Source organism: Engraulis encrasicolus, chromosome 4, assembly GCF_034702125.1.
Source record: "Engraulis encrasicolus isolate BLACKSEA-1 chromosome 4, IST_EnEncr_1.0, whole genome shotgun sequence".
Lineage (NCBI taxonomy): Eukaryota > Metazoa > Chordata > Actinopteri > Clupeiformes > Engraulidae > Engraulis > Engraulis encrasicolus.
The window spans coordinates 51552661-51568380 of record NC_085860.1 but is presented as its reverse complement, the minus strand read 5'-3'; the positions used below and the strand labels follow the sequence as shown (position 1 = coordinate 51568380).

Below are 15720 nucleotides of genomic sequence, written 5' to 3'. Positions count from 1 at the left end.
CTCTGGCATCTCAGGCAGTCCAGTCCCCTATGATGATGTTCTTCTTAGTGTCCTTCTGTGTGTTGTTAAACAGCTGAATTGCCCATGGGACAAAGGACTTCCTTAGTCTGTCAGTCCTGCAGGTGAAAGCACGGAGTCTGTGGCTGAACAGACTCAGTTGGTTAGTGAAGGTGGCGTTAAGGGGGTGATGCTGATTGTCCATAATAGAGTCTAGTCTGCTCAGTGTTCTGCTCTCGGTTATTGAGGTGAGTGTCTCCAGTTCCATGCCCACCACTTATCCCGCCTTCCTCACCAGTCTGTCAAGGCGTCCAGCATCTCTCTTCCTGATGCTTCCTCCCCAGCATGTCGCAGCAAAGAAGAGCACGCTGGCCATGACAGACTGGTAGAACATAAGCAGAAGTCGACTGCAGACATTGAAGGACCTCAGCCTTCTGAGGAAATAGAGCCTGCTTTGGCCTTTCCTGTAGAGTGCATCTGAGTTTGTGGACCAGTCCAGTTTATTGTCGAGGTGCACTCCTAGGTACTTGTAAGTGCTGACAGTCTCCACTTTCTCTCCCCCAATAGAGACAGGCACCAAGGGTGGGATGGAGCGCCTGAAATCAACTACCATTTCCTTGGTTTTGGTGGTGTTCAGGTGCAGCTGATTGTTTTGACACCATCCCACAAAGTCGTCAACCAGTCCCCTGTACTCCAGGCACCTGTACTCCCTGTACACAGGCACCACTTGGACACTGACATTTAATGATGCAATGCAGTGTGTGTGTGTGTGTGTGTGTGTGTGCGTGCCTGTGTGTGTGTGAGAGAGAGAACAAACACGTTCCTAGACTACACAGTGAGAAAGTAGACGGCAAGAATAAACTTGGCAGACCCTTGGCAGGAAACTAGGCTATCTTTTTAAAAGTAGACTTGCTATGTAGCCTACATTATACGTAACTGAAATGTAATGGCCAAGCCCGTCCTTCAGTTAATCTATTAAAACCGAAACTAAAACGGTCTCTGGTAGTAGCCTAGTCTATCTTGTCATAAGGAGGGGAAAGGGAAGAGGGTTTAACGAGAACGATATTACCCACAAGCGACTGCGCGGGACGAAAGATCAACAGCAGCCAGATTTTACCCCTGCTTCAGCCGCCGCAGCACCACGGGGTGAGAAGACCCGTTATGCCTTCACACCAGATAGATACAGTAGCCTGCGTTGTGATACTTTGTAACGAGGAGAAAAATCAAATGTAACCACTGACTGCCCGTGTCGTGGAACCGACAGCTTTGTGAGTAGTAGTGTAGCCTACTAGGTCTATTTGAGTTGTTGTTAGTGGCGATTAAAGTTATTTCTGGTTTCCATTGTTATTCAGCTGTAATGTGACGATGGTAAAGCAAAATATAATATCCACAATATCTAGTATAGTGATATCCAAATTACACCAACCAATGCAATTTGCTGCAAACGTTTTGGAACGACTTATCGTAAGCTAGCCTGTTGAGCTTCCGCTGCGCAGCAAAACAAGTGACACGCCTTCGATTTGAAATATGTTTCTTATGACGTCATGTACATATCTCTTCTCTGAAGGTTAAAATCCGTCTGCCAGGTGACTGTCGACGGTTGACATGTAAAGAGAGTCGGAAAGCAACGAGCCAGCTTCGCACAGCCCTGTTGAACATGACGGCGAGCCTTTCCTGGCTCGAGTCATCTCTCCACCGTTCCTCCAAACTCGGGCTCGAAGTGCTGGAGAGAGCGCGCAAACGGAGTGTGCCCTGGTCAAGTGACAGACCCTCTGACAGTCGCACATCATCACCTGAACCTGGAGGACAGACGCACCTTTCAGACGAGGTCAAGGAAGAGACAGTTGTCCTTGTAGATGTAATTGGTTGATTTAAGAATTGTGTAACAACCATGCGTAATTGAAGATTTATCCATTTCTGAATTGTAGACTCAAGACAGCTATGGCAGTCCACACGAGAACCTTGACAGTGCCTTTGGCAGGATTGTGGAGTACATGGACCATACTTCATATGAGTGCAAGGTACATAAACTTCTTATAACAGAGCATAGTCAACAATATTACAGGAAGAATGTGCTATGTTTTAGTATTCTCACAGTCTGATACATGTATCAAAATGTCTGGCATGTCAGTTACAGATGATAAAGCAATTGTGAAAACACAATGCAGTTTACTTGTAGAACACAGCTGCCTGGTATGTTGTGATGTCACAGTTGGCCTTAGATGTCACACTGAACTTGTTTACTCAAACATTACTGTTTAACTTTCACTACAACGTCAATGCACAGTTCTTTTTGTGAGGGAGAACTCAAGCATCACACAAATATTCCTTTAGTGATTAATTAAAATGGGGTATTGCTCTTACACAAACCTGTCGCTTGTTTCTCTCTCTCTGCGTCCAGTTAATCCTGCATAATAATTTCTATTTTGGTAAGTGGTGTTGAGAAAAATGCTGTGTGGCTTTTTGCTCTTCTAATTCTTATGCCTTTTGACCTGTAGAAGTTCTACAAGTCGGCTCCGGAACCCAGCAGTCGAGAGACGGAACACGTATGCTACTTCCATTCCAAGAGAGAACCTCGGCCTGGACCACTGCTGCCCTCCACCTCCCGTGTCAAGTGCTACGCTACGGGGAGGCCTGTGGCCGTGAGGGACTCCAGCAGGATAGTGAGCGTGGAGCTGCAGCCACCGCCACCGGAGGACTTCCACATCGAGCTGTCCCCTGGAAACTACGCCATCACCGCAGGCATAGAGGGCGCCGCACCACAGACGCAAGTTGTGCGGGTCCAACCCGGACAGAGCAAGAACCTCGTCTTTGACCTTTGACCTTTGAAAGGTTGGATTTGCCCCCAAACAGGGTTTGGCCAACAGTGAGACTTGGAACGCTACCCAAATGTGTATTTGTATTATTTTACCTGGGAATGTGTCTTCTTTTATGTGAGTGTGTGTCTGAACATAAGAGTGTGTCTGTACAAGAGAGTGTAACTTATGTCTTTACATGAGAGTGTGTCTTTTAAGAGAGTGTCTTTACATGAGAGTGTGTCTTCTTTTATACGAGTGTGTCTTTTAGGGATGGCGAAAATTTTAAAATATCTTAACCGGTTATTGAGACTCATTAACCGGTGGTTAACCGGTTAACCGGCAATCTTAAAGGATATAACGTTCGCGTGCCTGATAGGCACAGCTTTTAATTTTAAGACAGGACCCGTCATGTCCAGCCAGTGTCGCCAGATGGAAAATGCTGAATTATCGTACCAAAACCTCAAAATTATAGTTTTTAGGGTTTTTTTGGGAGGAAATTATTATTATAAGCTTAATTATTATTACCGGTTAAACGGTGTCAGAAAATTTAATCGGTTATCGTTGATCTGGTCGACTATCGGTTAACCGGTTACCGGTTAACATCCCTAGTGTCTTTACATGAGAGTGTCTTCTTTTATAGTGTTGTTTGTGTGTCCTTGTTTCTGCTGCTGCTGAGATCTCTACTGAGATGAATAAGGCCTTTGTGTGAAGCCATCAAGCCATATTTGTAAATTAACAGAATGTATGTAATGTATTAATTGCACATTTTATATGTTTTTATATATTTTTGTAAGATTATAAATAAAGCCTTTATTCATATTTTTTTCATATTTCATTTTTTAAGTGCCACTAATTAACACAGAACTGTTTAAAATAATGCAATATTTATACCTGGTATTTTTTTTTTTTTTGGTCGTTTCCTTTATTTTCATTCATCAAAAATACTGATGTTCAGACATTCTTGCTGTGCTCTTGCATAGTCTTCCCTCCTCCCTGCAGCATGTAGGCTACTGGCCGGCTGCTGTGTGTAGTTTGGGCTACTGTGTGTAGTTTGGGCTGTGTGTAGTTTGGGCTGTGTGTAGTTTGGGCTGCTGTGTAGTTTGGGCTGTGTGTGTATGTAACGGAGGCTAACTAGCACAGTGTTGGCGTGGAACGTTGGTAAACCTCCCTCCGATAGCTTCATACAGTCTCGTGCCGTTGGGCCGAGAGACTAGTCTCTTGGCCCAGCGGTATCGTACTGTGTCTCCCATTGCCGAACCGTTGTAGTTGACGAGGTCGCACGTTCGATCCCCGAGGGGGGTGAACAGGTGCAAGATGACCTCCGTCACATGTAGTTTGGGCTGTGTGTAGTTTGGGCTGTGTGTAGGCTACTGGCTGGCTGCTGTGTGTAGTTTGGGCTGTGTGTAGTTTGGGCTGCTGTGTGTAGTTTGGGCTGCTGTGTGTAGTTTGGGCTGCTGTGTGTAGTTTGGGCTGCTGTGTGTAGTTTGGGCTGCTGTGTGTAGTTTGGGCTGTTGTGCAGTTTGGGCTGTGTGTAGTTTGGGCTGCTGTGTAGTTTGGGCTGTGTGTAGTTTGGGCTGTGTGTAGTTTGGGCTGCTGTGTGTAGTTTGGGCTGCTGTGTGTAGTTTGGGCTGTTGTGCAGTTTGGGCTGTGTGTAGGCTACTGGCTGGCGTGTGTGTGTAGTTTGGGCTGCTGTGTGTGTATTTTGGGCTGTGTGTAGTTCAGGGGCGGTTGCAGACATTTATTCTTGGGGTGGCGAAGTGTATTTCAGGGGGGCATGCTCCTACACTAAGGGAAAATATAAACGCTATATAATCGACACACACACTTATGCCGTGGTGTGTAGTTTGAGCTGTGTGTGTGTAGGCTACTGGCCGGCTGCCGTGGGTAGTGTGGTCTGTGTGAGCCTGAATATCTCCTGAATTGTAGCCTTCCTCCCTGCCGAGCCGGGGATCTTGTCAAACACTGAGCTCTGGTTCATCACGGGGACGCTGGTCGGGAGAAGCTCAGGGGAACAGACGCTCAAGGGCCAGGCACTTCTTGTAGTTGTCACCACCAGCCCTGAAATCAACACAAGGGGAACGTTGGGGTGCTGTGGTGTAGCGGATAAACACACCTGACCACATATGGACCACATGCGAAGAGCTCTTTTCCAAAATGAGATATATCCATTTTATAGAATGTTGGGAAATTGACATTTTTGTATTGGGCATTCCATTGAATTGCATTACAAAATGCATTTTATAGAGGTGTAAAAAGCATGTTCTCAAAACATTTGAATGACAAGAATTCACACATAGGACTACTTATCAGTCAATTCCAATATTAAAATGCGAAAAGACAAAAATGGTGGATATTATAGCGTTTTGGAAAAGAGCTCTTCACTGTTATTGCATTACCCATGGGGATGCGGGTTCAGATCTGGCCAGGGTCATGTCCTAACCTTACTCCATCTCTTATCTCGGTTCCTATCGGCTCTCTAACTGTCCTATCTAAATAGCCCCCATCCCTCCCCCCAGTTAAAACACTGTGCCCCCCCAAAAAAAAAATGACAAGAAAGAAATTGGCATTAAATATAATGAATGGAAGTCCTAAAAAGCTGTGCGCCCATCAAGTGTAGTAACCCCCAATTATGATCCACCTCATGAAACTATCAGCTGTTTTTTAAAAGACAAGTATGTGTCAATACCAGTCTCAGTGTGATTGGCTGCAACAGGACGTGCAGTATTACCTGGTTTCTTGTGATTGGCTGCACCAGAGGGCATATTACTGTACCTGGTTTCTTGTGATTGGGCTCCACATATTACTGTACCTGGTTTCTTGTGATTGGCTGCACCAGGACATACAGTATTACCTGGTTTCTTGTGATTGGGCTCCGCCGGACTTCTCCTCCAGTACCTCCAGCTGGGCCGCTCCTGGTACCCACTTCTGGTTCTGCTCAGGAATGACCGGTCCGTATTCACCGCCTGGCTGACCAGCTCCAGCTTGCCCTTTCCCCCCTGCTCTTCCTCCTCCTCCTCCTCCTCCTCGTCTCCCCTGTATTGGGTCTCCTCATCAGGGCAGGGTAATAGCGGAGGTCTAGCTGCCATGGGGGTGAGGGGAGACGTGTTCACCAGGTCTCGCAGCTGAAGCTCCACCTTCCTGTCCAGCTCCTCTCTCTGGCTCCTCCCCTCTGACAAGAAGTGGGCGTCGCCCGGGAGACCCAAGGACCTCAGTGGTGTTGCCGGGCAGCGGTTGCCGTGGCAATGGAATGCTGCTGCTGCTGCTGGGTGGTTGGGGGAGCAGCAGTAGCAGTAGCAGCTGACAGCAGAGCAAACGTGACAGCATGTTGGAGGACCACAGTGTGTAGTAGTGTGTAGTAGTGTGTGAGGAGTGTGTAGTGTGTGTATGGCGTATGGGGAGTGCTGGGTGTATGTGGTGTGTATTGGCGGGTGTTGGAGCTGCCTCACAATGTGCTCGTACTGGGATGGAGAGATCCACACGGCCAGCTCCGGTGGAACGCTCGTCTCCACTCCATTCCAGAACAGAAGCCTGAGGGGAGTCCTTAAGGCCACTGTAGAGAGTTGACCCAGAGAATATTTTAACCAATAGTTATTATTAATAATAATAATAATAATAATAATAATACATGGGTTTTATATAGTGTTTTTCATGATACTCAAAGTCGCTTTACAAAAGAGAAAATAGTTGCATTCTAAAAGTTTAACACGAAAGTTTGGAAGTCATTTGAATCCTCATGCTTTGAAACTCCCAATGTTACACGGCACTCCACAGCAGACGGTGCTCACTACACACAACAAAATTGTATTTATGCTTCACCCATGCAAGGGAGCCGCCCCCAAATGGCGCCCCAAGGGAGCAGTGCTGTTGGACAGTGCCTTCTCAGGGTACCTCATTCATGGAGGAGGATGGGGGAGAGCACTGCTTAATTACTTCCCCCACCAACCAGGCGGGTTGGGCGTCGAACCGGCAACCTTTAGGCTTCTGACGCCCTAACCGCCTACCCATGAATGCCCAATATAATATGTATGACCAGGGAACATAGGACCCAAATACCCCCTCCCAGTAATACTGTCTCCTGAATGCTCTCCCTCTGGATCCTACCTCTGAGTGGATCCCTCGGTTCGCAGCCGGTCAGTACCCGTCCCGGCCCGTACCTCCGCAGGTCCGGACCCCACGGCACCAGGAGGGCGTCCCCTGGCATCAGGCTGTGGGCGTGGGCACGCGTGTGGTGCACCATGTCAGGAGGGCACACCAGCTGGTGGGGGGCGGAGCAGGTGGAGGAGGATTCGGGAGGAGGGGGCTTCACTGGATCCTGCTGGTCAAACTCCACTAGGAACACGCCTCTGTGGTCCTGAGGGAATGATTACAATCATCAGAATGAATGGCAACTCATAGTGAACACAGTAGTGTACAGTAGTAGTATGTATGGTTCATCTCAAACCTGCAAGATCCATGGGTAGCCATTTCAAGTGTGCTTGGTGAGAGTATCACTTTGGTGAATACAGTAGTGTACCAGAGTTGTCTGCTCATTGGGTATATAAGCTCCAAACATACTTTATTTAACAAACGGCGGCAACTTTTTGATCTTCTTCTAGTTAGAATCTTCCTTGGACCTGCAGTTTGTTATTGGGATCTTCCTCAGGCCTGTGGTTTGTTACCAGTAAATAAACATTTTTGTCTGGAGCTTATATCCAGTGTGCAGACGACTCTCACATTATCTCCTAGAATTCTCTGGCACCTGAATAACTGGCTTCATGCATGTATTGTGCACACCCTAACCTTCAAACCAATGCATGGATGTACTGTAGTGAATAATAACCAGTGCTCTCCCCCATCCTCCTCCATGACTGAGGGTCAGGGTAGATCATGGTACCGTCACCCTGCACTGCTCTCTTGGGGCGCTTGTTGGGCTGCCCCTCTGGTAAGGCATGAATGCGGTTTTGTTGAATGCACTGTGCTTTGGTTGTACTGTGTCACTGTGGCTTTTTTTACCGTTTAACATGCTGTTTTGTAAAGTGCCCTTGAGTACTTTGAAAGGGTGCCTCAAATAAAATGTATTATTATTATTATTGTCATCATCATCATCATCATCACCACCATCGTCATCATCATCATCATCATCATCATCATCATCATTATTATTATTACTATTATTATCATTACCAGTATTTGCTGTGTGATGGTCCCGAGGTAGTAGAGTCCGTCCTGCTCCCTCCTGGCGAGTACGCGGCACCCCGGGTAGAACAGGGAGCAGCCGGCAACACTGTCCGCCCCACACAACGTCACTACGGGGCTGAAGGCATTTCCCTGATGAACTCTGCAGATCAGAATTCAAGACAGTAACCATGGCCGTAACTACCATTGAGGACACAGAGGTCATGTCCTCTGTATTTTTTTCAGTAAAATGTATCTATGATGAAAATCGATACATGATCAACAATGATAAATTCAGTCTGTATACGCCACCCCCGTTTATCCTCAAGGCAGTGATTAATGAACGGAAGTGTTTAAAGCAGTCTAAATGTACAGTATGCAATACAACATGCAGTATTTGACCTCTGTGTTTGAAAATGTCTGGTTACAGCCCTGACAGTAACATGTAGCCTCTTTGGGTAGACCGACGGGCCCGTCAGCCCATTCACTCATTGCTGAAAAGACTCAACACTCAACACAACATCATAACAACATTGCAAAGACATTACCGAGAGCCTTAAGTAACATATTAAGACTTGGTCTGGTCATTATAATTTAAGTGACAGTAATGTCATTAAGTAGGCCCTGCGCAATGGAATTAAACACAACAAAATGTGGAACCCATTGATGTAATATGTCAGATTGCGTACATGATATTAGGTGTCAGTAGGGATGCAAACGATTAATCGATTAATCGACTTCAATCGATCAATGCATGAATCGATTGAAAAACATTAATCGCAATTAATCGACAATTCAACTGACCAGAGACCCAGGTGAAATGGGCAAACGCCGCTTATTAATTAATCGTAAGTCGATCGATAAGACTATCAACTAATGATTAATTAATTAATCGATAATTTGCATCCCTAGGTGTCAGTCTGAAAAATATTGGGTATGAGCATCCATCTATACATGGGCTGCCCATGGGGACCCAGTTTCAAGTTCAACCTTTGTCATATCCCGACCCTACCCCATCTCTCTCTCCCATTCATTTCCTGTAAAAAGGTAGACAAAAAAAACCTAAAAAATATACAGTATATGTAATTTAAAAAGACATGTGGCCCCCTGTGGGCATTGTACCCCAACCATATCGTAGTCCTGTGTAGGCACCACGAGTAACTTCATTATTATTAGTGGAACTGTCTGTATAGGCCTTACTGTGGAAGGGCACTCGTGTAATATGCGGCCAACCCGGGTTCGATTCGTTTCTATTCGTTCGATTCCCGGCCCGGGTCCTTTGCCGGCCCTTCTCCATCTCTCTGTCCTCGCTTGCCTCCTGTCACCATCTTCACTAAAAAATATCCCTTTTTAAAAACGAACTGTCTGTATAGTGTGACGTACATGTGAGTGGAGACTGGCGTGGCGTGAGCAGCGGGCGTCTGTGGTCTCGCTGAGCTATAGCCGCTGTCCACCGAGCTGCTGAGGTCACTGATGATGTTGTCCACCGCAAACAGCATCGATACCTGCAAGCACAAAGGCAGGTAGTACTGTGTACACGTGATTCTTACAAGATCCTGGAAAGACCCCCCCCACACACACACACACACAAAAGTGACATACAGTATATTAATGCCAGCTAAATGTCAAGCTTGAATAATAGGTCCCGTTGCTTACACTAAAATTCCCTGAATATGACCTGAAAGAATAAGAATCTTTACACAGGGGGAGCGGAGATGCCGTACCATTGCACCGGCGGTGTGCCGGGTTCGATTCCATCCCAAGGTCCTTAGCCGACCCTTCCCCTCTCTCTCCTATTCATTTCCTGTTACAATCTCTCACTACCCTATCCTAAAATAAAGCTATACAAGCCAAAAGAAAATAAAAAATAATCTTAAACAGACCCAATCATGCCAACCTTGTCTATGGACCCAGTAGAGCCGAGCAACAGCAGGCGGCAGCTCCCTCCAGTGGCCGAAGTCAGACACTGCAGGAAGTCCAAAGTCCTGCTGTCCAGCTCGGGGCGGTGGGACAGGAAGAACACGTGCACCGGGCGCCGTGGCAGCGTGCGGCTGGTGAAGCTGGACAGGCCCCTGAGGAAGAGCTCTGGGTGGTCGGGCAACGCGCTCGTCAGCAAGTGGACGCTGTGGCACTGAGGATCTGAGAGAGCGGCCTCCAGGGCGGTCAGGAGGTCACTGCCGGGACACGTGCTGAGGGAGTGGACCCAGCCCAGGGCCTCAAACACCGTGTCAGGCGCACAGCTGACACACACAGGCTGCCATTTGGTTACCTAAGAGACCAAGAATGCACAGATTAGAAGTGTATGATGGATGATGATTGATGACTGCACTGATGACGACTGCACCTTACCTGCACTACCTCAGTCCTGGAACCTACCTCTTATACCGTTATTATACTGTACTTTCACTGATATTATTTCTATTGTAGTGTCTTCTTTCTTTATTATCTTATATATGTTACATGTTCAATGTTAAATGTTAAATGTTCAATGTTAAATGTTCATTTATACTGTATTTATTATTGTCCATTGTTACCAGTCCATCACTGTTACCTGTCCTGTCTGCACTTTATGTCAGTTTGTATATGTCTTGTCCTGGCATGGTATAGAGAGAAAACATAATTTCATTTTTCCTTGTATGTCTTGTGCATATGATGAAAGTGACAATAAAAGCTGACTTGACTTGACTTGACTTGACATGATGACCTCACTGTGGGTCAATACTGGCTGTATCTAAAAGTCAAGGATCCTGGCCTTGCCAAGACGTGAAATGCCCAGTGTTTGGATACTCTTTGGTGAACTCTGCAGAGTATCCAGTCACTGGGCGTTTCACGTCCTAGCAAGGCCAGGATCCTTGACTTTTAGATACAGCCGTAGTACGTAGCCTGTGCTTCAATATGGCTGTGGAAGCACTAAAGAAAGAACATGATAACCATCTTTGGCTTTCGCCTACCAATTGGCGAACTTCAGTGTAAGAAATTACACTCAAAATCACTCCAATCTGTTTTGTTTGTTGTTGTGCAGAATCAGACACATTCATTTTCAAGATATACAGTACATTTACAGATCAAGGTATGGAGTACATTCGATTCACAAATACTGCAACTACAAATACCTCATCATACAGTATCAGTCTGTCTTCTATTTAACCTTTGTACTTTGTATTTCTATGTTGATATGGACCCTTGTGTCTGTTACAAATAAAGAATTGAATAGAAGAATATTTCTCACTGTCCTCTTTTGTCCCTTTAGAAAAAATGTGGGTTATGTGTAATTACATATAATACTTGAATAATGTTGTGCAAGACAACTTAAGTCAACTACAAAGTAACAACAACAAGTCATTACTTCGTCAACAGCAACCAGACTAACTGACCAGACAACCCTCTCTCCACACACCTTATATGAGTAGCTGATGATGTTGAAGAGAGAGTCCCGTAGCGATGCCTTGGCCAACAGGGCCTGTATTAGCAGGTTCTTGACTGGGCCCAGCATGGCACTCATCCCCTCTGAGGTGTCCACAATGAAGGTCGTGCTCCTCTGCCTCATGCCCATCAGCATGGGAATCACACTGGCCGCGCCTGCCTGGGATTTCACATGCATTGCTGCCATGGACCATTCTTCACTCTGCATGGACAGTAAAGTAGAGAGAGTGTACTTCAGTGGTACATTAGTCTTGGGCAATTTCTCTGCTCATAACTCCTTAATGCGCACCGTACCTCCAGTGGCATGCTGTAATAGTTATTGAAAAGTGAAGTACCATAGTACTTCAATACTATGACATAACACAGGACCTTTAGTAATGCACTACGACTTGGACATTGCCATTCTGGTAGCAGCAAATTTATAAAGCCGTGTCTTAAAGGGTTAACAGCCAATGCATTACACACTCACACAACACTCATACATGAACAACAATACATGGAGAAGTAAAGAGGACATGGGAATGGTGCATTTAAAAAATACTGGGAGTTGTCAGCAGCACACCAGTTAAGTAGAAACGTAAGTAGTAAGACTAACAATCCTCTGAAAGACAAGAGACAGCATTCTTGTTCACATTATTTGATGGTTAAAAACAGACAAGGTTCCATTCTCACCTTCAGCTTTGCTTTGAATCCCTTCAGATTCCACCAGTGTCACTGCAGACAGACAGCTGTCCTTTTGTTTGTGTCGGTTGTCATGGCAAATGTCTGGGTGTAAATGTCAACACCACTGTTTAACCACAAGGGGTGCCATAAGCTCGTTGACCACTCCATGGAGGTGTGACATTCCTCTGGTCTAGTTCAAAGGTGGGCAAGTTTTGGCCCAAGGGCCACATTGGTTTTAGAACATTGATTGAAGGGCCGGATATCACAGGCAACTGACCGATGTTAATAATAAAAAAGAATGTAAACTGGCATAACTTGTTTACCATTTCATTCCTGCACATTATATTGAAATGTATCCAAGCAGATGAATACAGCAGCCTATGTATGGTTCATCTCAAACCTGCAAGATCCATGGGTAACTTCCAGCTGCCACAATAAGATATAGCGGTTACTGTGTACAGTGAGTCCAATATGTATTTGATCCCTTGCTGATTATGCCGGTTTGCCCACTAATAAAGGCATGATCAGTCTATAAATTGATGATAATATGTATTCAAACATGGAGAGACAGAATATCAAAAAGAAATTCCAGAAAATAACTTAAAATAATATATTTTAATTTATTTGTATTTAATGTAGGCAAATAAGTATTTGACCCCTCTAGCTAAAGAAGATAAAGTGCTTTGTGGCAAAGCCCTAGTTGTCTAGCACTGAGGTCAGATGCTTCTTTTAGTTGATGACAATGTTTGTGCATATAGTAAATAGGAGGTTCAGTTCTCTCCATAGAATTACTATAGGGTTAATATTTGGAGACTGTCTAAGCCACTTCACGACTTTAATATGCTTCTTATTGAGCCACTCCTTCGTTGCTTTGACTGTATGTTGTGTATTATTGTCATGTTGGGAGATCCAAAAATGGCCCACCCTTCAGTGTAGTGGTGGAGGGAAGGACGTTTGCACTCAGGATTGCACATTACATGTCTCCCTCCATCCATTCATTGACGATGTGAAGTTGTCCTGTGCCTTGGCCAGACAAACACCCTCAAACCATAATGATACCACTTTCATGCATGATGGTGAGGAGGGTGTTCTTGTGATCATAGACAGCAGTACTCTTTCTCAAAACACATTGAATTGTGTTAATGCCAAACAGCTTGATTTTGGTTTCATCTGACTACAGCACCTCCTTATCATATCCTAAACCAGTCTGATGTCCATTGGCAAACCTCAGGTGGGACTGCACAGGTTCCTTCTGAAGTAGAGGTACCATGTGTGCACTACAGGATTTTAAACCTCTGTGGCATTAAGTGCTACCAGTAGTTTTCTCAGTGATTTTGGTCCCAGTAGCTTTGATATCATTGCCTAGTTCATCCCGTACAGGTCTAGGGGGCTTTCTTTCTCTTCTAATGATTATAAAATACCTATAAAAGGTCAAATCTAGTATAGAACCCCAGACAGCCTGATGGATAGTCATTTTTTATTCCTCACATTTTCGAATAAATGCATCAACAGCTGGGTCATTAATACCCAGTCTCTTTCTTGTGGCTTTGCAGCCCATTTAATCTTGTTCAGGTCTAAAATCTTGTCCCTGATATCATTTGACCGCTCTTTGGTCTTTCCCATGCTGGTGAGGTTGGAGTGTGACTGATTCACTCATACTATGGACTGATTCTGCTGATTCAATGTGTCTTTTATGCATGTTAGTATGTACAGGTGTCTTTAATTCAGATGACAAGTTGATCGGAAGTGCCCATCTGGTCTGTGGGCCCGGAACTGTAATCAGTTGGCAGGGGATCAAATACTTATTTTGCTCGATGAAATGGAAATAAATTAATATATATTCTTTTAAGTTAATTTCTGGATTTTCTTTTTGATATTCTGTCTCTCCATATTAGAATACATATTATCATAACATTTATTGACGGATCATGTCTTTCTTAGTAGGCAACAAAATCAGCAAGGGATCAAATACTTATTGGACTCACTGTATATTACTGTATATTGTGCCGTTGTCACAAGCTTTTGATCTTCAAGCATTTCTACTGTAGATGATCATGTCAACATGTCAGTACATTGTGATAAAAAAATAATAAAATAGAAACTTTCAAAAAGGGCATTTTTTTGTCCAGAGGGGCAAAGGGAAAGGTGCTTTGGCACCACCTCGCCCCTATCTGTGTGCAGGCCTATGGGACAGACTAAGAAGCAGGGCTAATCTACTAATACCTCATACCTCAAAGCATCTGGGACATTTGCCTCATATTTTCCTTCAGAACCGCTCACAGACTTTTAGGGCACAGTAAATGTAATTTAAAAAACGTTTTCCTCACAAAGTTTAGTCACTGTTATCATACTGCTGTGTTTAAATCTTGACGTATTACCATGTGTACTTCCTATGTAATTTTAATTTTATTTTTCAATATTTCATTATTTTATATTACACACAATTTTATAGCCAGTCATAATATGCCTATCTTTTTTCAAAATCATATATTGAAACGTACAGTGCGCACGCCACATCCACGTCACCAGTGAAGCTGATATTCCTGCAGACGGTCAGCCCCATTTGGCAACCGCATCAGAGAAGGTGACCTTTAAAAATCCAGGTCATGGATTGGATTCATCATCAGCAGGATCGAGCAGGTGCACTGGGGCGTTACATTGTGACCCACTACATCACACTGAGGCCCTGTGACCCACTGCAGAACATGGCACTACCTTGAGTTATAATCTGGAGCAAATGAGAACGGGCAGCTATGTAGGCCACACCACGCGCCAAGGCAGTGGCGGACCAATTGCACACAGGGCCCCAGGGCAAACCACCTATAGGGCCCCTCCATACAGCCTGCCATGGCCACAATAAGGCCCCCAACACCAATACAGGGGGGCCCCAGGCCCCAGGGCAAATGCCCTGCTTGTCCACCCTATAGCGGCGCCCCTGCACCAAGGTGGGCCTGATTACACACTGCACTGTGTGGGGGAAGGGACGTACAGGGCCGCTAACCGCTTTAGACTGGCCCAGGGCAAAGTCATCTGAAAGCCCCCCAGCCAATATGTGCAGTGTAATGATGAGCAACCAATTCTGGACCCCCTTTCGCCCCGGGCCCCGACAACTGACCCCTTTGTCCAATATGCCCCCGTCGACTTCCCTGGGGACGCATAAACACTCAAAACTACTATCCCGATTCCCAACAACACGCTCAATTTTAGGATGACAAGGTCAACTCTGTAAGGCGAATGGAGGTACAGTATACAGTGAATATATACCAGCAAAATATACAGCACTACTGTATCACACTGAGCCCCTTTGTGACTATCTATGACTTATGCTAGGCCCAGCCACTATGGACCTTACGCATCTAAGAATCCTGGTCCTAACCTACGTTGACCTTATGACTCTACAATCTCTATCTATCTCTTCTTCCTCTGCCTTCCTGCTATTTCTGCCTTTCCTCTATACCTCTCCTTTTAAATCCATCTCTAACAATGATGTTTTTCCCATTTGTTAAGCACTTTGAGTTACATGCCTTGTATGATACAGTGCTATACAAGTACAATTATTATTATTATTATTATTATTATTATTATTATTATTATTATTGTCCAATGTCCCCCCGTCGGCTTCCCTGGGGACGTATAAACACTCAAAACTACTATCCCAACAACGAGATAAACTCTGTAAGGCGAA

General features: G+C 45.0%; 2 protein-coding genes across 2 annotated transcripts; one reads left to right on the top strand and one right to left on the bottom strand.

Moving 5' to 3' along the window:
- Nucleotides 1–1153: 1153 nt before the first annotated feature.
- Nucleotides 1154–2881, top strand: akip1 (A kinase (PRKA) interacting protein 1). Its single transcript, XM_063196260.1, has 4 exons — nucleotides 1154–1265; nucleotides 1565–1825; nucleotides 1926–2018; nucleotides 2496–2881. Exons 2-4 carry the CDS (start codon nucleotides 1655–1657, stop codon nucleotides 2817–2819), a joined length of 588 nt encoding a protein of 195 aa, XP_063052330.1. The 5' UTR covers nucleotides 1154–1265; nucleotides 1565–1654; the 3' UTR covers nucleotides 2820–2881.
- A 1493-nt stretch (nucleotides 2882–4374) lies between these two features.
- Nucleotides 4375–12100, bottom strand: c4h11orf16 (chromosome 4 C11orf16 homolog). The gene is made up of 8 exons (XM_063197876.1): nucleotides 12045–12100; nucleotides 11347–11574; nucleotides 9847–10218; nucleotides 9333–9454; nucleotides 7959–8112; nucleotides 6897–7146; nucleotides 5647–6345; nucleotides 4375–4853 (listed from the first exon to the last, which is right to left on the bottom strand). Exons 2-8 carry the CDS (start codon nucleotides 11557–11559, stop codon nucleotides 4660–4662), a joined length of 2004 nt encoding a protein of 667 aa, XP_063053946.1. The 5' UTR covers nucleotides 11560–11574; nucleotides 12045–12100; the 3' UTR covers nucleotides 4375–4659.
- Between the last annotated feature and the right edge of the window lie 3620 nt (nucleotides 12101–15720).